This window comes from Homalodisca vitripennis, chromosome X (assembly GCF_021130785.1).
Source record: "Homalodisca vitripennis isolate AUS2020 chromosome X, UT_GWSS_2.1, whole genome shotgun sequence".
Taxonomy (NCBI): Eukaryota; Metazoa; Arthropoda; class Insecta; order Hemiptera; family Cicadellidae; genus Homalodisca; species Homalodisca vitripennis.
This window is the reverse complement of record NC_060215.1, coordinates 10,980,394-11,006,728: the sequence shown is the minus strand read 5'-3', so window position 1 is coordinate 11,006,728 and position 26,335 is coordinate 10,980,394. Positions and strand designations below refer to the sequence as shown.

The following is a 26,335-nucleotide window of genomic DNA, read 5'->3' as shown; positions in this document are numbered from 1 at the left end:
GGCATCATCTGTCTGCAAGTAAACCTCTGTCACGACTGTGTATCTGGAACCCAATTGTGCCATTTTTAGTGATTTGATTTTGTTACTGACATATATACATGCCCTAGGTTTGTTACTGCCAGTATCATATATCAAATTACATTTAGCGGTTCTCATCCCCATCACACGGATGTAAACGATCCATGGTTCTTGGATTGGGACCACGCCTATGTCGTCAGCCAAGAACTTCTGGCGTTGCCGTATCTGTTCTGCTGTGGTGACGGTTTATCTGGAGCACCGCTGCCATCCTCTATTTATGGTTGCCTGCCTGAAGCTTGAAGGTGATCCTGTCGCTGTCAAGAAATGGGCGCCTCGCCAGCGTCTTCAGCTTCTTCAGGGAGTCTTCGTCAACGTGAAGGACCAGGAATTGGACCGTTTCGAGGCCATTCTGGTTTTGAGGGCTTCAAACAGCTCTTGCTTGCTGTCCACATCGATTTCCTTGGTATGAAGGTTGACACCTTACAAATAGGAAATAGGCTTTTGGCTAGGTCCATTTTCAGCTGATTCCTTCAAAAGGACTCAGCTCCTGGACCTGCTTCTCAAGCCACTCCTTGCTTTCTGTGGTGACAAATCTGACCATTATTGCTCCACCTTCAACATGACAGCTGGACATCCTAACGTTTTTGTCCATGAAGGCGCGTTTGCCCAGCACTTTTTTCAGGTTGTTGCTTTCCTCCATCGATAGATTTACTTCAAGGTGTTCAAATAATACGATAACCAGCTTCTCCATGGAGATCTTTTTGGTATATGTTTCGGGTGTCTTCTTAGTGACACGTACATCATGACCCTTTCTTCTTTTCTCCCCTCCCTTTGCCTGTTCTTCAGGTGTCAGCTGCGATCGCGGCCTCTTCACACCTGCATAGCTTGGTTTTTGTTGTTTTTGGGCTGGTTCGGAAGGCGTTTTCCCTTGCTCTGGGACTACGACAACATCCTAGTTCCCTTTTGAGGAACCGGCTTCGTTCTGTGGTTTTACCAGAGCTCGGTTTTTTTCTTCCCACCTCTTCTACCGTTCTTCCCAGGGGATTATCGGTTCACCTCTAGCGAGAGCCTCTTCAATCCTCCGCTATCGTAGTTCGCCTCTCGAGAACCTCTTTGCCTTCTGCCAAGAGAAGCCCGTCTTCCTCCATTAGGGATATTTCAAACACTCTTAGTTGCTCAATCGGTAGTTCTCCTGGTTGACTTTCACTTGCCACTTGAATTTCGGGTTTTATTGTTGTTAATTTATTCTCCATTCTATTCCCACGAAAACCGGGTGTTTGCAGTCCATCTTCCTAGTGAAAGGGTAATTACGATTGGGTGTCCCCTGGTTCCCAGAAGGCTCCGTTGAGGACACTGAATACACCCCTAGTGCCACGAGACTCTCAGCACGGGTCGCATAACACCTTAGTGTGGGGTTGTGGGCAGAGTGGGGGGGGATATCAGGAAAGGAAGGGATAGGAGACTACTCTCGATTTCAGGACCAACCCAAAGGGGGGAAAAGGAATAGTTGATAAGGGAAGGTGGCTTCCTCCTCTTGCCCTGCCTCTCCCTTAGACGTTGCAGCACAAGACAAGGAGGGTACACCACCCTCAAACCCATCTGGGAAAGTGGCTGGTGCCGATGAGGACGCCTGTTTTGTGGGTTGTCTTCCTGTCAAGAGTAAAAGTCGTTGATGACATTACACTGTAGTGGGTCAGCCCTATAGTATTAACGTGGAACACTTCATACGTTCATAATTTATAATATTATTAAATTATTACTCCGAATCCAGACCTTTCGAACATCCCATAAACTTGCATCGAGTAATTTGCCGATTAGAGCAACGTCGTTGTTCAGATGTGGCAGATGACACATGAAGGATAAAATAAATCTTTCCTCCCTCAACTTTACTTTACAGTACAGTGATACAGAGTCTATCAGATTTATAAGCATTGTTAAAATTTATGGAGATTTAATTGTTTTATTTTATTTCGTAAGTAAATAGAGAATGCGTAAAAGTTAACATCAAATCAACATGTATCAGTCAGATTGCGTTAAAAATAAATTATGTACCAGGATCTGTTGCACAAGAACTTAATTTATACTACTCAACTTCCAAGATCAAAAAGGATTATGCATCGTAAACTAATAACAAACAAAACTGTTTGTTATTTTACCTTTGTTATTTATGGTAGGCTGCTGCTTCTGTTTGAGACAGATAACATTTCCGCCACCTGATCAAGATGACACGCTATTTCAACATTTTTTCCCCAAATGAACAACAAAATTGTGGGCAGTTACCCTACCGTGATAAGAATAGTCAGATTCTCTTGTTCTGTGTTCTCTCTATTGGATAAAACACAAGAAAAAACCTGCCACTCAAGAATATCACCAACGCTTGCGAAGAGGCGCCACCCTTGAAGACTCAGGTGCGACATGTCTTTGTAAACTTAGGCCTAAAAAGGTGCGACTGCACTCTAAAGAGGGGATGCTCTCGGCCGGTAGTGAAACAACAGGAGCCGAAGAAGGACAAGGAGATCATCATTTCTGCAACATTTGCACATTTTCACTATTCCTCAGCATTTTAAATAAAACCAAGTAACCTACTCGCTAAACGTGTGGATGTTTTAGGGACGTGTGATTTATGTCACTTATAGATAGGATAGATTATAGATCTATATTATAGTATATTATTATTAGATTATATCTTATAGATTATAGAAAGGATGGATGTAGTTAAAACTCAAACTATATGCGCAATCTAACAACCTACTTATCTAGCTACCTACCTTAATCCCAACATACCATATATATATAATTATTTTTCTTACTTATTTTTTACTTTTTTCGTATTATAAACAACATTCATTCTCTATGTTACAACTCCATTTGATCAGACTATATTTTGTAGTCTGGGTACCTCTGATGTGGAAACAATAGTTAATTTTGAGTTTGTTCGTCGTCGACTTTTTTTGGATCTCATAAGAGGAACATAACTCCAGATTCCAGGAGTCAAGTCTGTGACAGTGTCAGATTCCAGACGCTGCACTAAGAGGAAGGTGAACTGGACCAACTCAACCTTCACAGGTTATGCTAAGTTACAAACTGTATGGCTAACGTAACAAACACACCTACCTACCGATTGAATGTTGTATAAGAAAACGGATTCCAAATTCATTTATGTCGGTTGAAAGAAACAGTAATGATAAAACAATATATTGAGAATAATTAAATTTGGAATCTATGGAACACAAAGGATCTACATGTAATATTAATAATATAATCGCACAAAACGAACGAATGATTAATTTTACGAGTAAAGGCAATTACTACCGTTTTGCTGAGGTTTATGGGTGTGATTGATCATATCAATACATGTGTGGGAGCGGGGTTATTTATACAAACAAAAATAAAGAACAGAAAGAATAAAATTAGGGTTCAAACGTACCCGAAAGCTGCTTGTCCAGTCCAGGCGTTGTCACTTCACAGGATGCAAGTCCTGAGCACAAATCACGAGTACGAGAATTCAATTCCCCTGTGCTGGTCTGACGTGTGATTGCGCTCTTAAATTATCGTACACGTGACTTATACTCGGGACTTGTATCCTGTGAAATGACAACGCCTGAACTGGACTCCAAGCAGCTTTCGGGTATGTTTGAACCCTTTTTTTCTTCTTTCTGTTCTTTATTTTTCTATATATCAACATCCCCGCCCCACCTGACGAAGAGGTTGGTTTCCAATCCTTGAAATGTTATGTACTCACCTTTAGTAACAATTAACGATGACAAATATCCGAAATCCTGTTATCCTTTCAAACCTTCCATCCCCATTAACAAACTTTAAACAAATTAATGGTTATTTTCAGAAGTAGATAGTCTGTCTCTCCTTCGATAGGTACAGAGATTATTATAAGATATTATTAGCATAAAGCTGGACGGTACAGTTCAGGGTTTATGTCATGTCATCAATAAACAGAAGAAAATAGAGGTCTACATTTAAACCTGGAGACACAGTTCTCTCCTAAACTGGCAGCGAAACTTCCAGAAACCGTTTTATCAATTCGTGATAACGTACTTCCAAAAAGTAGGTCGAACGAATGGAATAAAAGGAAAATAAAAAACCTGGAAGCATCTTAAAAAATGATTATGTGGAAACTTGTCAAACACCTATTGAAAGTCAGTGTATACATGTAATATCATGTAATAGTATACGTACATTATAAAATTAATTTTTATTATTTTAATAGGTATTTGCCCCGATTGTGTGCTTCTGCTTAACAAGAAGACGGGTTAAAACAAACTAGCTGAAAGCAGCGTCGACTTACCTGTCTTAGACAATGAGCGTTTGTTCGGATACTTTCCGAAATTCCAAAGAAAAATGTCTCTAATCAAAATGCATAAATTGTATTTAAAGCACTATTCAAACTGTTACATGGTATATGGTATATTATATGGTATTATATGGCATATTACCCTTGATAGACAGACTAAGACTTTTATAAATCTTGCACTACACTGCATCACACTAGACATGTTAGGAACATATTAATGAAGCGCCTCGTACTAAGATTTATTTTTGTACGAAAGCGGACGCTAATACAGTTTAAAATGTTTATACGAGAATAAGAAAATATTTTTTCCCCTCATGAAGTTTAGATCACCTTGTCATTTACACCGTCATCTTATACCAAGTACATTTCTTAGAATTTCTGCAATGTGATCTTTTCTCTTCTGAATGAAAAGCCAATACAAAAACGAGCAAACGTCTTCTTTTAACGCCTTGATATAACTAGTATAGTAACTGCTTTTAAAATTGACAGTTTTCTGAGCTATTATTTTAGAGGTATGTTAATTTTTCCACCAAAGCCTCCAGACCAAATATTATTAATAATGCTGCTGATGTTTAAGGAGAATGGAAATATGTATTCAAATCAGCAACACTAGTTACCGGCGAACTCATAAAATAAAACTGAATGTATTTATGGAATTTATGATTTGTTAGTAGCTGTTTCTTACTCTTACTAACACGTCCCAAATAAATCATCGTGAAACATAAACTGATTTATTGTGTTACTTTATATACATTAGTTCATAATCGAATTTGCTACAATTTATTCATTATGTGCATGGTATCACTACACATTAAAGTTGCTACAGTTAAAACCACAAATTTGCCTACGGGTACTGGTTTTAACACTAGTTACAAAAAAAATAAAGGGGGAAGAATTCTGTAATTGACTTTAATCAGTTTCCAGGAGAGAAATCTATCAAATAATTAAGAAAATTCCAAAAGATTTTAGTCTTGGAAATGTATGCCAATGTGTATTTTAAATTTTAACCCAATATCTACACAACATATTCCCTGCATGCAACTAACTAACTGAGCGGTTTATGTTTATTTGCATTTTATTCCTTATTTAGTAGTACTCCTCTTAAATTATTTACATTCCCACGGGTGAAATAAGTAAGCTGTGAATGTTTTAGTTTCATCGCTTTATTTAAAATTACATCTATAGATTTTTATCAGAAGAGTATAGCCAATTTCAATTTTTATCTATCCACTACCACTCGGATGGAAGAGGTCAGCTGTGAATGTTTTAGTTATATCGCTTCATTTGAAATGTCATTTATAGATTCTTATCAGAAGAGTATAGCCAATTTTAGTTTGTATCTCTCCACTACCACTCGGATGAAAGAGGTCAGCTGTGAATGTTTTAGTAATATCGCTTCATTTGAAATGTCATTCATAGATTCTTATGGGAAGAGTATAGCCAATTTTAGTTTGTATCTCTCCACTACCACTCGGATGAAAGAGGTCAGCTGTGAATGTTTTAGTTATATCGCTTCATTTGAAATGTCATTTATAGATTCTTATCAGAAGAGTATAGCCAATTTTAGTTTGTATCTCTCCACTACCACTCGGATGAAAGAGGTCAGCTGTGAATGTTTTAGTTATATCGCTTCATTTGAAATGTCATTCATAGATTCTTATCAGAAGAGTATAGCCAATTTTAGTTTGTATCTCTCCACTACCACTCGGATGAAAGAGGTCAGCTGTGAATGTTTTAGTTATATCGCTTCATTTGAAATGTCATTCATAGATTCTTATGGGAAGAGAACAGCAAATTTCAGTTTTTCCTATCACAAAGAGTGCTGTTTTCTTAACTAGCCTAAAACTTTTTAAAGAAATAGAATAAAGCAAAAATATTTTACTTAAGTTTTATATTAGGTATATATTTGAGATTTTTGCAAAACAGAATGTTATTTTCGGATTAGTGAAATCATATCTTTGTCTGTACAATTTTAAAATTAATATTTTTGCCAGTGGTAGGCGTACATTTCATGGTTTTATAGAATCAAACATATATTCATCTGGCATTACTCCAATGTGAGTTTTCACATTATTCTGAGTAGTACACAGTACAGGTTACCTAAGTTGACTTAGAACACAATAAAAAGTTTGAATTTAGACAAAAATCAGATTCTTACGATATAATACCGAACTAAAAGATTCTATTGTAAGAAATGAGCGTGTTTGTGTGAGCGAGCGGAGCAGGGAACGCCGTATGTGGGCCACCAGTAAAGTGCAGGGTCCCGGAGCGAGCGGTACCCTGGCATGGTCCCGCTAGCCGCCAGGCGCACGCCGTAGCCGCTAGCCGCTCCGCTACTCAGTCAGTCCGTCCGCTCGCTCCACTCGACGCTCACCACACTACGGTCAGTGTACTCGTAATCACATGTATCACCTCAGTGTGTGTCATCTATAGTGTAGAGCCGACAGGGCGATTTTCTATATTTTTATACTCAGTACGCACTGAAATTATTTATTTGTTTAAATTAATACCGCTAACGCAGTGTCATTCTCTAGTGCCTCGTAAGCCTTCCAGTGATTCCGACATCCACGGAATACACCAAAATAGCAATTTGGTCCTCCCAAGTTGTCCGTAAGCTGAAGTTTGCACTTAGAACTACAACACAAAATACAGCCTAACTAAAATTAATTAATTGTTGTATTTTATGTTGTGTTTACTCCAAAATGCCACAATATTCTATATTCACAACTTGTGTTTAAATATTCATATTTAAATCTTTACATAGACAATTTTAAAACTATGTAGTAAATAGAGTAACGCCTTTGTCTTGATTCTAACTTTGAAATCGTCCTTCATGGAATACATTGTCACTTCTCGCAGTATGTTTTACTCATTTACGTTATATCTGACTTTACTTTATCAGTTGTAGTATGTAAACTATGTAGTAAATAGAGTAACGCCTTTGTCTTGATTCTAACTTTGAAATCGTACTTCATGGAATACATTGTCACTTCTCGCAGTATGTTTTACTCATTTACGTTATATCTGACTTTACTTTATCAGTTGTAGTATGTAAACTATGTAGTAAATAGAGTAACGCCTTTGTCTTGATTCTAACTTTGAAATCGTCCTTCATGGAATACATTGTCACTTCTCGCAGTATGTTTTACTCATTTACGTTATATCTGACTTTACTTTATCAGTTGTAGTATGTAAACTATGTAGTAAATAGAGTAACGCCTTTGTCTTGATTCTAACTTTGAAATCGTACTTCATGGAATACATTGTCACTTCTCGCAGTATGTTTTACTCATTTACGTTATATCTGACTTTACTTTATCAGTTGCTCCCATCGCTAATCAGTGTTTTTAGGTTATATCTATTTTTTTATGTTCGTTTCTATGTTTTCAAATATCAAAGTACTCATACTTCTTTACGCACCTCATGTTTTGTCATTAAAATGCATGTTAGTGAAGGGAATTTCAAAATGGGTTTGCAAAAGTTTGCAGATTTCTGTATGTTCTTTGTTTTTACAACGTATTAAAGAGAATTTCATTACGGAAGTATCTGAAATATGCTGTTATAGGCGAGTGACACAACTGATCACTCCATAACTATGAGTTGTCTTAATAATACGGAAAGTGTGTTTAAATAAAAAAAATTTTAAGAAACAATGTAATCTATAAACCACATTTTAAGCGTAACTAAATTAAATAGCTATACATATCATAAATGGTGTAACATTTATAGTCGCTTCTTATTTAGATATAATATTTTGCAGGTTTTAATGAATTGCATCAAATTGACTACGTCACGTTTATAAAATAAATGAAAATTTTCACTTCTTCCATATGCAGTAACTACGTAAACACATCCTTGCAAAAATACTCTCACAATATATTTAGTTTATTACTAGCTCTCGTTTATTAATCTTAAGGTGCGATAGTATTTTTTATTTATTACTAAAACTGTAAAACTAAATTCGAATTTACAATAACAAAAGAAACAAAAGCAAGGTGGACACTTCACTAATGAATCATTAAACACAGGCGTTAAAGTTTCTCTTGAATAACAAGTACTCTACGAGCACTAGTAAACATTAGTAGCCTTTAGGCAAGTAAGTAGGATATAACTAGGTATTACTTACTATGAGTAATAATTAGGGTTTACCCATTATTTTATTCTTAATTAGCATATATCTAAGTAACTTTACTAACGAGTAATGATTTACGTTGCGTTATTTCCATGGTCACTCATCTAGATATTTGATATAAACAAACTAGCTAAGGCAAAATAATCAAACACAATATAAGCTAACCTTACATATTTCCCCCTATTTTTATAGAACATTGTGCCATTACCGGTACTGTCCTATTCGAGAAAATATATTTTTTATATAATATGAAACCCCAAGTTTAATGTCCATTCGTCATTCTTAGTTGCGTTTAATTTTGACTAACCCTCGTGATGTGTTGTTCTGTGTCCAGAAAAAGAACTTACACGTGTTTTATAGAAGGAAATCAAATTTCTTAAAGGCTTCAGGTACTTACTGTTTAATGTCCTAACACATTGTTAAGTCTTATGAAATACATGGTCTAAGCATTGCTCTTTGTGATGAAGTCATTTAGTTTCTATTTGCTCCAAGAAATAAATTATACAATAACAAATCATTTTTAATTTTTGGGTTCTAATACAGCTCTATCAATGGTTGATAGAAAGAAATAATTTTAAATAGTTTCACTAACAGATGCGTGATATAGATAAGGATAATGAAACCATCAGCACGTTGTAACATTTCAGACCTTTTCTACGAAACATAAATGCATAACATATTATATTATTTTATACCTGAAATGAGATAAAACTTTGTCACAGTTATACATTTGTATCGTTACTTTAAAAGGCAAACTTACAGTTGGAACCAACCTGTACTCGCATATAAAATGGTTCGGTAGGACTAGGAAACCATGATACTCGAGGGGCCAAGATCAAATGTGCACCGTATAAACACACAATCTGAGTTTCATTAAAATCGATAGACATTTTTTCCTAAGAAATAAATCGATTGTCAGGCGCACTAACTTTGGCGGAGGTTGAAATTGGAGGGTATCAAAAAGGTTAAAAACATGAAACGATTAAATAATAAGAATATAATTAATAAAATAATGAAGGTTTTTCAGATCATATTTTTACTAGCTTTTCACTTTTTAAATGCACTACCTGACACATAAGTAATAGTTATATCGTCGCCAGACAAGTAGATAAAGTGACTGAAAATCAACACTCTCAGTCTCTGTCAAATGTTAGCTTAACTCTGATTTAATATTTATTTACGCGTTTGACAGTTGCTTTAGAGTGTAACAAGCTAAGAGAAATATGATCAGAGATAAAACTATCGTTATACATACATAATTTATTATCAATTACAATGTTACCTATACTCTATAATAATGTGATATTACAATACTGTATCAAGATAAGAATCGCGAGACAGAATGATTTTCTGTAAGTAGGATACTCAGTGTTTTCCTATTCAAATGAAAATGTGATTATATGAAGTAACAATTAACATTTTAAAAATGATAGCATAGCACAGCACCTTTATAATAATGTTGTACTTTTGTATCCTTTGCATGATTATGTATGACATGTAAGAGTAGGCTTATACATTAGTATAAAGGATTAACAGATTTAAAGAATGGTATACATAAGGAAAATACTTGTATTTCTTTTCGAATACATATAACATGTATGAATGCGTTTTTTTTATTTTCTGTACAAGTTTTCTGCCCTGTAAACATGGAGAGAACATGTTATTTTTTTATCCACAACCTTTTTTATTTATTTGTTTTACTTAGGAGAAGAAGATGAGCCTGTACTGTTTTAGACCTAAATGTACATTTGCGCTGTACACATAAATTATATTTTTATAATGTTGTCATCGCAACGTGATTACCTAATATTATAAAATTGTGGATTGTTGTATGTGTGTAGATTCGTTGTTTCGAGTTTGATCATCGTGGCTCACAAAGCCTACGGAAAATTTGTCCTTGTAGTACGTAGACTTTATTTTTTTGTTTATTTTTAGCCATGAGCGTGTTGCCTCGACACCATTATGCTTGTATAGGTAGAAATATGTGTTAATATGAATTACGGGTAGTTATTATATTTTATAACCTACAAATTAGCAGCGAAACGGTAAGCAACCAGAGTTAAAACTGGTACCCAAAGTTAAATTACAAAATAAATATAATATTCTTATTTTTTATGTTGTATTATTTACAGTTGTAGAGAAGAAATTTTTATTTCCTGGGGTATTATTGATTGTTTTTTATATAGACAAAACGGATAAAGAAATTTGCGAAATACTCAATATTGTATAGCAAAACAAATCCCAAACGAAACAAATAAAAATTTTATATTAATCTGTTTTGTCGGAACAAGATGTAAAACGGTAAATGTTATATGGCTAGGAGTAAAGTGAACATAAATCTTATGAATGAAAAATATTCACGATTAATTGAAATAATATTAATATTTAAGCTATGCAATACGCCTGATAAATAAACTGGAGACTTCAGCCGGATTTGTGTTCAACAAGTCCAACATTCAAAAGGTATGTTAAACCCTTAGCATGGCGATCTACAACACAAGCCCGATTGTTGCACCGCCAATACTCTGCTCCTGAGGATGCAAGTGATCCAGTTACAAACCGAGGCCGCCCGTGCCAGACCGCGGCTACGACAGTTAACTGTCCCGCTAGAGCGCTCCGCGCCGCGACCACGGTTACCGTACTGTTATTGTACTTTTGTGGTGCTTCTATTCACACACTCGCAACTCGCACCGCTTTCATTTTCTCATCAGATTGCTCGGTTCGTTCCCCTCACGAGCAATATCGTCCGTCTACCTCTTCCTTCCTCACGCGGAACTGGACCCATCAGCATTCGTTATTGCACTTCCGAATTCACGATTGTTTTCTTTATTTAAGAGTAATACTTGACCTGAAATGAATTTCTACAAATAGTCTAGCGTAAGCCAACATCTCTGTTTTGGACTAGTATATTACTACAACTCAACTTCATTTCTGAACAAACACCATTCTCGTGTAATACAACCTCACACAATTGCTATATTCACAGTGTCAGCTTGCTAAGGGATAGTACACAGTGTTATACAAGTTAAGTTCTTACACGATTGCTATATTCACAGTGTCAGCTTGCTAAGGGATAGTACACAGTGTTATACAAGTTAAGTTCTTACACGATTGCTATATTCACAGTGTCAGCTTGCTAAGGGATAGTACACAGTGTTATACAAGTTAAGTTCTTACACGATTGCTATATTCACAGTGTCAGCTTGCTAAGGGATAGTACACAGTGTTATACAAGTTAAGTTCTTACACGATTGCTATATTCACAGTGTCAGCTTGCTAAGGGATAGTACACAGTGTTATACAAGTTAAGTGCTCACACAATTGCTGTATTCACAGTGTCAGCTTGCTAAGGGATAGTACACAGTGTTATACAAGTTAAGTGCTCACACAATTGCTATATTCACAGTGTCAGCTTGCTAAGGGATAGTACACAGTGTTATACAACTTAAGTTCTTACACGATTGCTGTATTCACAGTGTCAGCTTGCTAAGGGATAACACTCAGTGTTACACAAGTTAAGTTCTTACACGATTGCTATATTCACATTGTCAGCTTGCTAAGGGATAGTACACAGTGTTATACAAGTTAAGTTCTTACACGATTGCTGTATTCACAGTGTCAGCTTGCTAAGGGATAGTACACAGTGTTATACAAGTTAAGTTCTTACACGATTGCTATATTCACAGTGTCAGCTTGCTAAGGGATAGTACACAGTGTTACACAAGTTAAGTTCTCACACGATTGCTATATTCACAGTGTCAGCTTGCTAAGGGATAGTACACAGTGTTATACAAGTTAAGTTCTTACACGATTGCTATATTCACAGTGTCAGCTTGCTAAGGGATAATACTCAGTGTTACACAAGTTAAGTTCTCACACGATTGCTGTATTCACAGTGTCAGCTTGCTAAGGGATAGTACACAGTTTTATACATGTTAAGTTCTCACACGATTGCTATATTCACAGTGTCAGCTTGCTAAGGGATAGTACACAGTGTTATACAAGTTAAGTTCTTACACGATTGCTATATTCACAGTGTCAGCTTGCTAAGGGATAGTACACAGTGTTATACAAGTTAAGTTCTTACACGAATTGCTATATTCACAGTGTCAGCTTGCTAAGGGATAGTACACAGTGTTATACAAGTTAAGTGCTCACACAATTGCTATATTCACAGTGTCAGCTTGCTAAGGGATAGTACACAGTGTTATACAAGTTAAGTGCTCACACAATTGCTGTATTCACAGTGTCAGCTTGCTAAGGGATAGTACACAGTGTTATACAAGTTAAGTTCTTACACGATTGCTATATTCACAGTGTCAGCTTGCTAAGGGATAGTACACAGTGTTACACAAGTTAAGTTCTCACACGATTGCTGTATTCACAGTGTCAGCTTGCTAAGGGATAATACACAGTTTTATACATGTTAAGTTCTCACACGATTGCTATATTCACAGTGTCAGCTTGCTAAGGGATAGTACACAGTGTTATACAAGTTAAGTTCTTACACGATTGCTGTATTCACAGTGTCAGCTTGCTAAGGGATAGTACACAGTGCTATACAACTTAAGTGCTCACACAATTGCTGTATTCACAGTGTCAGCTTGCTAAGGGATAGTACACAGTGTTATACAAGTTAAGTGCTCACACAATTGCTGTATTCACAGTGTCAGCTTGCTAAGGGATAGTACACAGTGTTATACAAGTTAAGTGCTCACACAATTGCTGTACTCACAGTGTCAACTTGCTAAGGGATAACACTCAGTGTTACACAAGTTAAGTTCTCACACGATTGCTGTATTCACAGTGTCAGCTTGCTAAGGGATAGTACACAGTGTTATACAAGTTAAGTTCTCACACGATTGCTATATTCACAGTGTCAGCTTGCTAAGGGATAGTACACAGTGTTATACAAGTTAAGTTCTTACACGATTATTGCTATATTCACAGTGTCAGCTTGCTAAGGGATAGTACACAGTGTTATACAAGTTAAGTTCTTACACGATTGCTGTATTCACAGTGTCAGCTTGCTAAGGGATAGTACACAGTGTTATACAACTTAAGTGCTCACAAAATTGCTGTATTCACAGTGTCAGCTTGCTAAGGGATAGTACACAGTGTTATACAAGTTAAGTTCTCACAAGATTGCTGTATTCACAGTGTCAGCTTGCTAAGGGATAGTACACAGTTTTATACATGTTAAGTTCTCACACAATTGCTGTATTCACAGTGTCAACTTGCTAAGGGATAATACTCAGTGTTACACAAGTTAAGTTCTCACACAATTGCTGTATTCACAGTGTCAGCTTGCTAAGGGATAATACTCAGTGTTACACAAGTTAAGTTCTCACACGATTGCTGTATTCACAGTGTCAGCTTGCTAAGGGATAGTACACAGTGTTATACAAGTTAAGTGCTCACACAATTGCTGTATTCACAGTGTCAGCTTGCTAAGGGATAATACTCAGTGTTACACAAGTTAAGTTCTCACACGATTGCTGTATTCACAGTGTCAGCTTGCTAAGGGATAGTACACAGTTTTATACATGTTAAGTTCTCACACGATTGCTATATTCACAGTGTCAGCTTGCTAAGGGATAGTACACAGTGTTATACAAGTTAAGTTCTTACACGATTGCTGGATTCACAGTGTCAGGTTGCTAAGGGATAATACATAGTGTCAAACAAGTTAAGTGTTAAAACGGTTGATAATAGCACCGTGGATTTGATTTAACTGAATTGTACCTATTTTTAATTAAATAAAATAAATGGGAGATACTCTTCTAATTAAAAAAATATATTTTAAAATGTCAGCTTACCTTTTTGTTTCACGCATTACAAGATATTGCTTAAAATCAAGAGAATTTAGATTATTTGTTTTGAAATATTCAAAGTCGTATTGTTGTAACTTTGTACGGCTAAATGTTGTTTCCGTAATCATCTGTGTTGTACTTAAATGTTACAATTGCCGGTGAAATAAATTTTAACAAATACAAAAAAAACCGCGAAAACCGAATGTACCAACTTACGTCTGTGGTCTTCTGTACGATACAATCGTGTGTTAACATTCTTGTGTATTTCCAGATGGCTACTGGTAGTGTGTTGGCATCGTGCGGGCTACTGGTGGTATCTCTTCTAGTCTTCGATATGGTAAGTCAGCACCACAGTTATATTTATATGACCGATTATCTATTTTTTGGAAGTTAACAACGAGTTCCATAACGAAGTACATCTTTTTTATTGCATTTCTTGAAAATTTTATTAATATTATTACTACTTCAATATCAATACAAAATTTAATATTAAAACAATAACTGCATTTTTAGTAAATATTACAGATTGACGCTCGCTTTCATAGCGGACGAAATTCTAGCTACAAACTAGTGAAATAACACCGACGACACTGAAGTATCGCACCATGCTCAGTTTAATACATTGTGAAATCGAAGGTTTAAAAGATATTCTGTAATATGAATATAAACTGAAATGACCGATAGAGTAATTTTAGGACGATTTGTTAGTGAGCCTCGAATTATTTAATTTTTTATATGATAATATAAATTAATTTAACTTCCCTTCAACTCTAATTTATATAGATACTTAGGCAATATACATACATACATACATACACACACGCACACTTATATACATACATTTATATAGATACATAGGAAAGATTTATATATTTACATAGCTGTGTGGTCAATAAATAAGAGTTATACACAATATTATACACACATACTGAAGCAACAATAATAAATATAGCATTATGACTTTACAGTATTAGCAGGCTTGCATGGACTAATTATACAGGGTGGTTATAAATTATTGTACACATTTTAAGATTGAATAAATAAATAACCAATCAACTTAAAAACATGGGAATTGTTTTATTAAATTGTGAATTTAAAACAGTTTTATATATACTGACTGAAAATTAATAATTGTACACATTACAATAATTATAAAAAGTAGTTATAAAAAATAAAGTAAAAATGTTACTTAAACTGTGAGTGTAAGGTATGATTCTTCTTAATGACTTGTGTTGTGACATAGTCAGCTGGTCAACAATGGATCTTTCCACACCAGCTGTTAATTACAGTTGACTAAACAAACACTAAACTAACCTCAGTATCAAAATGGCTAGTGTGCAAGAAAAAGCAAGGTGTGTTCTTTGGTTTCATCAAAGCAGATCTGTAATAACTGTTCAAAGAAGGTTTCGTTTAGAGTATGGCCGCAATCCTCCGAGTAACAATTCTATAAAACGCTGGTATAGGCAGTTTGAACAGACGGGAAGTGTCCAACATAGAAAAGGTGCTGGTAGACCTCCAGTTTCTGAAGCTATTGTTGATCAAGTAAGAGAATTGTTTACGAGGAGCCCTGGCAAGTCCACTCGGCGTGCAAGTTTGGAATTAGGATTACCTCGATCAACAGTCTTAAAAATTTTGCACAAACACCTTAAGCTCCATCAACAAAATTCAGTTATTACATGAACTAAAACCTAACGATAAACCTCGACGCTACGATTTTGCTGGTAGATTACTTGACCTCGAAGAACAAACAATAAACATTGGAGAAAGCAATTTCTTGAAAAAAGTAATTTTTTCTGATGAAGCAAACTTTCATGTTTCTGGTAAGGTGAATAGACACAATTGTAGGATTTGGGGTACTGAAAATCCTCATAATGTTCGAGAACAAGAAAGAGACAGCCCTAAAATAAACGTTTGGTGTGCATTGGCTATAGATGAAGTGATAGGACCCTTTTCTTCGCAGAACCGACAGTCACTAAAGAGGTATACCTCGACATGCTTCAACTTTTTGCAATACCGCAAATTGAGCATAGACAACCAAATGTTTACTGGCAGCAAGATGGTGCCCCTCCACACTGGGGTAAGATAGTACGTGACTACCTAAATGACACGTTTTCCTGATCGTTGGATTGGACGGGATGGTCCAATTCCTTGGCCTCCACGTTCCCCAGACATTACACCCTTAGACTTTTTTTGTGGGGCTATTTCAAGGACAGAGTCTTCGCCAAAAAAGTTCAAGATATTTAGGAACTCAAGAATAGAGTTCGAGAGGTTATTGGAAGCATAACTCCAGCAATGCTCAGAAACACATGGTGTGAGGTTGAATTTAGACTACAAACTTTGCGTGCAAACCTCGGAGAGCACGTGGAATTAGTTTAGTTTCCTTGTAAAAGTATGAGTAACAGTAATCTTTTTGTCCTTCATTGGTAATAAAACTGTTTTAAATTTGCTATTTAATAAAACAATTTCCATGTTTTTAAGTTGATTGGTTATTTATTTATTCAATCTTAAAATGTGTACAATAATTTATAACCACCCTATATTTTATTAAAATGTATTTTATTTATTTGCACTTTAATGTACTTTCAAGTAATTAGACGTATTACAAATAGTGTATTGTATGCATTGGATGTCCAGGAGCGGCACATTACTATTCATAAATAAGGATATATTGGGATGAAAGGGTTATTTGACAGGTCTAGTCTACAGAGGATAACTATTGGAGGCTGTTGCTAACCTAGAAATGAGGGAGTACCTAGCACTACTCGCTTTGACTAGAAGAGGCTGCAATAGACCTAGCCTCCCCTTCTCCCAGATAACGTGACTGAAATACAGATCTCACTATCCCTACTAATAGGATCTTGACAGGAGGCGGCCCCTACCACCAACCAACCTTACCCATCCGGAAAAACATATCACTTGCATATCACTTTGGAATCAAGCTTAAAGGTCTAAGTACAGCGGGGTATTCGTCATATGTTTATCCTAAGTGTTTACTAAATCCTAAGTGTTATGTTTATAAATAACAACCAAACACAAACAAACACTTGTACATTTTGGCAAATACAATGTTTCCATTCTGGTTTACACTTTTCATTCTTCTCATTTATTTATTATAAAAACATAAAATAGTGTTGTGTACACATAAGATTCAAAAATATGTGTGCTGGATATATTATTAGAAAATACTAAGTTCAATCGAATTTGAAATATCCTGAGTGTTGCAGAATCTCAACTTTGCAGCGGGCAAACGGCAACTCAACAAGACACACAACAACATTGTAGGCAAGTATGGGATACATTATTACCTAAGAATATTTTACGAACCATCACAGTTTAATCATTATAAATGAAGTTTTATATTCTGCAGGAGTATAATTAACCTTGTTTTACAAGAATGAGGGTCGGTTACGTTCCTATCTTATCTTATCTACTAATGCCCAGACCATCAGTGCGTCCAGCTGCCCCACACTGATGGCGGCGAAAGGACACATCCCTCCGTGTACTGCATATCACGTAGCAGGGTAAAGTTTTTGGAGGGTATGACCACAAATGGCTGAAAGAATGTATGATAATGTATACAAACCTACACAAAAGTTTTAATGATTTGGTGTGGTCTAACAAGAAGACCCGAAGTTTGATGACAATACCAATGATTGACCTCGGAAAAAATCAATAACTCAATAATAGAAGAACGGATTAGTATTGACAGTTGGGAAATGTAATCCTCATTTAACCGTACAAAATAAACCACTTAATAATGAAACAGTGTCCGTTCAACAACAGATTGTGTACTCTAATAATTATTATAGATTCCAATCACAATATTTTCAGATGTAAATTACTGTTGTTCAGAACACCATTAGAACTATTTAAATATCTGAGATTGAGTTCAAAATATTTTCTAAATTATTTATGCATTACAATTCTAAGACTTTTATAGTGCAAATACTTTTAGAATGCCCTATACTTTCCTTTACGCTCGATTAAACAAATACATTTACAAAATTAAATAAGCTTTCCAGCAATACTTCACAAGACGATATTACAAAACATATTGCATCTTACAATTTTTAAAATTCAGTCCAAATATTCGAAATATATGTTGTACTACAGGTGTTTGAAAAGAAACATTTTTAAGTTTGAGACAGTCAAATTTGAAATCACTTCGGGAAGTTAAATATACAACGTATAACACTCTTGTATGTTCCAGTTACGATATATATCCTGTTATTACTGAGTTTTACGAATTCATATAAAGACATGATTTGATTTTATCACAACTAGAAAGAAAAATTAAAAGTCTGTAATGTTTGAACAAACTCAGTCTAGATTTTACGAAAAGTTAAAGGAAACTACCATGCGATCTTACCGCACATTTTAATTGTATTTTTTGTCTGACAAAAGTAATAGTTTAATATAAAGTTCCAACAGACATGTGACTATGATAATATTTGAACACGTCAATCGTACACAAGCATATTTTTCATATTTCTAGTAGGACAATACTAAATTACGTGTATTAAATATCGTAATTTATTTACAGATATCTTCTAATATATTACTAAGGAAACCGGTTCATTTAAGTATAAGTACACTTCCATTTCAAATAATCAACAATAATTATAATATGATTATTTTCTTTAAACCGTAAATACAGTTCTTTATACCGTTGTAAGGCAAATAAAGTTAATATTGATTGTCATCTTACGTACGGTATCAATTAAAACAAAAACTAGTGATCCTTTTTAATTAAAAATTTTAAATTAATATATTTCTCATAGGTCTTGACAAGCTAGTTATCTAGGTTGTCATTTCAAATATAAAGGTAATAGGAAATATATTCCGTTTTATTTATTTTTATACCACAAAAGAACCGTTTTCCTTAGGTCTTAATTTATTAGTACTATATTCATTTCATTACTTTCAGCTAACTTTAACAAATCGTTTCGTGATAAGTAATTATCCTACGATGTTGTGATCGTTAGGCAATTAATACTATTGGGTCTGGTGTTATACACAATTTTACAATACGGTAACAAAATTAGGAACAAAGCATGTCGAGCAAGGTATAACACAATGTGGAAGGCATACGTTACAAATAATAATGAATAGTTCAATGATTCATAACAACGATTGAAACAATATAATATATGCAACAAATGAAACTCACATAGTGAAAAATATATCTGAAGGAAAAAAGAATCGTGTGGAAATAACAATGCGGTGCTTATGAAACCACTGGAATGTTTCCCGAATTCACTTATGAAAGGGAAACTTAGCATGTAAACAATGTGAGGAAATAATATCTTTATGACATCTGACGTTATTTACTTTCTCATGGGGCGTTTCACCGACCGACGGGGATTAGTGAAATTCTTAAAACTGTAACCACAACTAAAGCCATTGGCGAATTTAGTTTTCGATTGTAAATGGGACTAAATACCCATAACCCCATCGCCCGATCTCATAAATATTACATACCTACTGTATTAATTGTTTGGAAAACGTGAACAAGAACTTGGATTAATGGTGAAACGGATGTTCTGTCTCGCTTCATCAATAATATGTCACATCATATTAAGGTCTTAGATGCATCTAAAATTTAAATGTTGTGAAAAGTGTAATTAATGTATTCAATTTAAAAAATAAAATAAAAATGTTAAGTTTTATTATAATTCTTTACATTTCTAATGAATGGAATACTTAGAAGAACTAAACACAGTACGTAAATTCAGATTTAAAGAATATAAGAAGTTAAACGAATAAAAAAATATAAATATGAATTTAGAATGATTGATAAAATAAGATTTATTTTAACATAGTCGAGTAAGAAACACAGCTCATTAAAGAATATATATTTACAATATTTAGACGATGCAAATATTTAAGGAATTAATAAGAGAAATCATTCACATTGTTCGATTGAGAAAACAATTAAAGATAAGGAATGTGTTGTGGTAAACTTTGTTGAGTAGATTTTTAATAAACATTTTTATACTTTTCTGTGTAACAGATTTTGCGATTATTTGATTAATTTTTTGTAATTTAGAAAATAAAATAATTGAAGTTTTCAACAGCAGCAAGATTCGAGATTTTTTATTTTTGAAGTAAATGGAGTTAATTTACACAACACTTATATATATATATATATACAATCCATGGTCATTTATGGTTTAGTAACTCGAACTCTAGTCACAACATTTTAGTTACACTACTTGACCTTGTTATAACAAACATTTAATTTTACAGAAATTTTAGAAGAAATTAGAAGAAATGTTTTAATTTTAAACGAAATGCCTTTATTCATTTGTGTATTTTGGGCCCAAAGCTTATCAATTCATTGATTTAGATGTTTTCAGACCGGAATAATTCCAGTTAAATTCTACTCTAAATATTAAAATGTGCCGTATTTAACGGATAATTTCCAGATGTGAATACAGAGTGCTCCATAGCGAGCATCAACGTCACAATCACTCTGGAGGAAGAGTTTCAGGGCGTGGTATACGCTCGGGGGTTTCCCTTGGAGTGCCGAGCGCTTGGCTCGCGCGACAACACCATCACCCTGCACCTTGCCGCATCGGGCTGTGGAGTCCGTATCACGCCCAACGCAGTAAGTACTGTAATATGTACTTCAGTTTTACACAAAATAAGACCAGCCAAGTCACAAAAATAAGGAACTAAACAAGTAAGGAAACATGTTTCACAAAAAGTGTATAGTTCAAAATTCATTTTCACGTACAACCAGTCTTAGATATGGGATCCCTCAGGGATCCATCCTCGGACCAGTTTTGTTCCTGGTGTATGTAAACAATTTGAATTCAAAGATTCATAAAGGACACATAGTCCAATATGCAGATGACACGAGTCTCTCTTTCACATGCAAATCAAAATTTCAAGTTGAAATTCAAGCTTACGAAGAATTAAATGTATGTACCCAATACTTTGAAAACATAAACTTGAAACTTAATTGTTCGAAAACAAATTACATGGTTTTTGGTGGAAGCACTGCACTATTTCAGTACAGACCTGCTGTGATGTTGGACGAGAAGGTCCTGGATGAAGTTGACTGTACGAAACTCCTGGGAATACACCTCGATAGAGGGTTGACTTGGAGGAACCACGTGGACAGTGTTTGTGCGAAACTATCAAGTAATATTTATCTCTTGAGAGGTCTTGCCGAATACTGTTCAGATCAAATAATGAAAATTGCATATTACGGTTTGGTCCACCCACATTTATCTTACGGTATAATATTGTGGGGGTGGCTGTTCAAATAGCGACTTCCACAGACTATTTGTCCTGCAGAAGAGAGCTATCAGAATTATTGCTAAATTAAAGTTTAGAGAATCGTGTAGGAATTTATGGAGCTCAAATTCTAACATTGCCATGTTTGTATATACTGGAGACTACTGTACATTGTCGGTTTAAGAGCCAAATGGTTCGAAGTCGTGACATTCACAACTACGACACAAGGTATCGCGAAAATCTCAGACCTGCTGAGCATAGATTGAGAAGTTTCGAGCAACTTCCTTTTCAAGCCACCATAAAGTTTCTAAATGGCCTCCCTGAAGAAATAAAATCAATAAATGATCTAAATCGGTTCAAAAGTACATTGCGACACTTTTTAGTGTCTCATTCTTTTTATACAGTTGGTGAATTCATGGACCATCTCACTGGCTTCAATGTGCGGTAGTACAGGGGCGTTGACATCCAAAGTTATTTTTTATTATATATTAATTTTACTGCTTGACAACTTTTATTGTTGACTAAAATCGATATTGTTTAATATATTTTAAAAATTAAATCGTTAGCAAAAGACTTTTTATTATTTTAATGTATATACAATTATTATTATGTGACGCATGCTATGCATTGTTAAAATTGTTTCTAACAATAAAAGTATATTGTATTTTATTGTATAGTTGATTCGTTACAAAACAACTCATAAGTGAAATTACACGGTTGGTCATAGCTTAATAATTTCATTTCTTAAATATCAGGAAAGTATATTGATCAGTATGTAAGTACTAGAAACCTACTTGAAAATTAAGTGATTCCGTTGAATTTTACTCCCTGCGCCCCATTTTTCTGGGGGTCGACGGAAGAAGATGGGTAGAGAAATTACCTTTCCACTTAATGGGATAGCAAAGAGTCTTAAGAAGCTTTACCATTGTTTCTTATATCTTTCCCAGGGGGGGAGCTAGACGCCTAAAACCTTGACCCTGAAATTACTTGAGTTTTTAACACTCTGTGGTGGGTGGTGGTGTTCATTTTTTTTGTGGAAATAAACTTCATTTGATTTTTTTTTATTTAAACAAGAGCATTCCCTTTCAAACAACATAACTAAAAGTCCTGTGATACGTAGTTATCAGCTGAAGATACTTCTGCCTTGAGGCAGTACTTCAAGTTTTAATAACTAAATTTAAAGGCAAGTGTGTTTTCACCCTGTAATCTGAGAAAAACAATGTCATACAATATTTTACGGGACTTGGTCGAGTAGTTTCGGAGATTTCAATTAAAGCTATTAAACCTTTGAACTGATAAAGTCAGTATTCTAAGGCCATATATAATAAATAACTACAACGTTCATATTTGCTGTTTTAGCATTTACTAAAATTAGGGTTTGACTTTAATCGCTAATGAGATGACTCATGAAATTGGGGTATAGGCCTTTTATAAGTGTGAACAAACCATGAGGCAACATAAATTGTTAATTTCCCTGTATCGAGTTCACTAGGATATTTTACAAATTCAAAAGCTATTAGAGAGCATATTGGAGAGGGAAACAATCTTTATTAATTAACAAGTACAAGTAAATTGAAAAATAGACTCTAATTTCATAGTCACAGGTTTAATTCAACCTTCGTCACCAACGTTTCGGGAAAACTAGCATAACATTGTAAAAGGATACAAAGAAATCAACATGGTTGAAGCCTTATCTTAGGTTGTGATGAGATTTGGTTAAATTTAACCTTTACTTGAGAAATACGAAATTATTTTACACGAACATGTGGCACCTTATACATAGGGCTGGAGAATGAACGAGTCCAAACATTATGATGGAAACCTAATCTAGGTACAACGGAAACATTCTAATTTAAGTCAAAACAAAAATATAAAAAAGTGTACATCAAATAAAATTTCTATATTTAATTAAATTTTAGTAAAGGTTTATTAATAGTACGATTAAGAATTATTATTTTCAGGATGGTGGTCTTCTCTACAGCGTCGTCGTCGAAATTCAGATGGCCAAACACCTTCAGCAGGTAAGACGTTTGATGGCTTATCTCATAGTGTTTCGATACATATCAGTTTTAATATATAACAAAATAAATTTGGTGTGAAAGCATTTTACAAAAATATGATCTTCAAAGTTGGCAGACAATGAAATGCGTGCAAAATATTGACCATTGCAAAATGTAATGGAAAAGCCAAGAATTTGAGGCTTATATTGTTATTATTAGTCAAAATTGTTTCAAGCCTAGAAGGTACGAACATTTTTCCATTAGAGTTTCGCTCTCTGGAATGGCCGGACATCGTTTAAAGCTCTCGTTCACTGGGTTCACTTGACTACAAAAAGTCATAATTGTCTATAACTATGCCCCTGTGAACATCTGGGGTCATTCGGCCTACGCTTTCTTGCTGCATAGTATTCCTCGACTGTGTTTCTTTGCCTGCTTCACCATTTTGGTTTTTGGTGAATATTACTAAATATCTGCAAATGCCATCCAATTAATTTATCAATTTCTTTTAATATCTCTGTAATAACAATTATCTTAGTCAAAAGTCGTTGAAAATTATACAACGCAAGGGTTTGCATAATTTTGGCTCCACGGTGTTGTCATGCTCTTAGCCTAGTCATCATAATTAATTATGATCAACAGGTGTTTTCACAGGTTAATTGTGATTAACATTGTTTGCATTCTCGAACTCTACTCAAGGTATTCGTGTGGCTATTGGTTTTAACTTGGATTTATAGATGCTAATCTAGGGTATAATCCACTGAGGAGAACGGCTGTAGTCGAGATAATAGATGTAGGTTTGTTTATCCGAAGGCAATGAAATGAAATGAAATGATTTATTAGCCTAATAGAACATTACAATGTTATAAGGCTCGTCAAGAAATAATAACACTAAATACTAAATAACAATTATAAAAAAAAAAAAAATACTAACTACAACACAAGTAACATATAGCTAATACTAGGTGGTATGATATTTCACATCTTAATTATTTTCTGGTGAATTCGGACGAAAATCGTCAAAAGTATAAATTTCAGTTTGAAGCATGTATTCTTTAATAGTTTTTTGAAAGCCTTTAATGTAGGAATCTCTCTCCATGCTAAAGGTAATTTGTTAAAAAAAATGCTGACTATTGTAAGAGAAAGATGTTTTAAAATGGGTTGTTCTGTGTATAGGAACAGGTAGAGAATAACTATTACGTGTTGTGTAGTTATGATGGGAGATAAAGGGATTGGACTGTATTCTTTTATATGTGTGAGTTAAAACTTCCATTATGTAAATACTTCTTACTGTTAAAATTTGAAGATTAAAAAAATGTCCTCTACATGATTGATTAAATTTCAAATTTCCTAGAATTCGGATTGCTCTCTTTTGAGTTTTAAAAACCTGTTCAATAAATGGTGAACTTCCCCAGGAAACAATTCCATATCTCAACACAGATTCGAAATAGCCAAAATAAATAGTTTTTGCTGTTCTAATAGTCAGTCAAGTCTCTAATTTTACGAATAGCATAACATGCTGAATTTAGTTTCCCATTTAACTGACTGATGTGATTTTCCCATCTAAGATTGTCATCTAAAGTAACACCAAGAAATTTACAATTTTTTGTAGAAGTAAGTTTACTTTGGTAAAAAGTTATTTCAAGTTGTTCTCTAAAGTTTCTAATAAAGTGAAAATTAAGTATGGATGTTTTGGAAATATTTAAGGATAGTTTGTTAGCTTTAAGCCAGTTAAAAATCAAACTAATGTTCAAACTAATGTGCAATGCAATAGGTTAATAAAAAGAATATATTTGTAACATACCAAAGCGAATGGAAGTTAGATAAAGAAAAAAGCAAACACAATACATAAAATCTAAGTTACTGTCTTCTAAATTTTCAGGTTCACACTGTATTAAAAATATGTTGACAGAATTACAATCTTGAAATATTTCGGCCTTCTTGTAGAGAGTTACCTTCAGTAAAGAGATGTTGAACCGAACTACCGAAATAACCATCCGATTGTACAGGTAAATTGAGGGGACGGAGATGTATCGCGATTGGCGAAAGTTAACCAATCAACGATTAATATATCAAATAACAATTAATGTAACTTCTTTTTCATACTCTACTAGTTGTTTTCAGTAATATGACATTGTCTTCTTGTTGGAGTTATTTTCTTTCTTGGTTATTTCTTTTATTAGCCTTGGATAGCATTTACAAGATCTATTGTTTTATTGAAATCTATTAAATGATTGTTTTTGTAATCTGGTTCCACTTGCTTCCGATGTTTTCGTATCCTGATTTTCTACGCCCTCCCCCAGTCTTTAGACACAGTACTCGTGTGTTTTGTAGGTTTTTGAATGTGTTGTGTGTATTTTCTACGCCCTCCCTCAGTGTTCAGAAACAGTAATCGTATGTTTTGTAGGTTTCGGACCCCGTAATGCCCGTCTCCTGCGTCCTGTCAGAAGATAAGATGGTGCTGCAATCTCATGCCATTAACATCGAGAAGCCCAAGTCACGGTGAGCAAGCACTTCTGTTTATTGATTTTAGCATTATATTCGTAATTCAAGTCCATTAATTCCCCTCCTACTTTACTTTAGAGGGCGTATAGTATTTAGAAACCTTTCTAGCATTTAATCTCTCTTCATCCAGGATTATTTTTTATGTGAATAATATATTTCCTTTTCGCAAAAAGTGATGAAATAGGATGATCAGAAATATTAATTTTTATGGCATTAGTATGTTATTTTGGCATTGTCAGGAGTCAGTGCCAGAAACCTTTAAGTGGTGTGTATGCTGTGGAGCATATAGTAACATTGTAATCCTACCGAGCACAAT

General features: G+C 34.6%; 1 protein-coding gene and 1 long non-coding RNA gene across 2 annotated transcripts in view; both read left to right on the top strand.

Annotated features, from left to right (window-relative positions):
• The first annotated feature begins 6,631 nt into the window (after positions 1 to 6,631).
• LOC124368619 lies at positions 6,632 to 17,554 on the top strand. Its single transcript, XR_006922972.1, has 3 exons — positions 6,632 to 6,710; positions 14,544 to 14,609; positions 17,497 to 17,554. It is a non-coding gene; the product is annotated as an uncharacterized LOC124368619 (long non-coding RNA).
• Positions 17,555 to 17,743: 189 nt separating this feature from the next.
• Positions 17,744 to 26,335, top strand: part of LOC124369356 — a 29,298-nt gene continuing 20,706 nt past the window's right edge. The window contains exons 1-4 of the mRNA XM_046827333.1: positions 17,744 to 17,771; positions 20,701 to 20,882; positions 23,479 to 23,538; positions 25,922 to 26,016. Of these exons, the coding sequence (XP_046683289.1) occupies positions 17,744 to 17,771; positions 20,701 to 20,882; positions 23,479 to 23,538; positions 25,922 to 26,016 (365 nt within the window). The remainder of the gene's footprint in view (positions 17,772 to 20,700; positions 20,883 to 23,478; positions 23,539 to 25,921; positions 26,017 to 26,335) is intronic.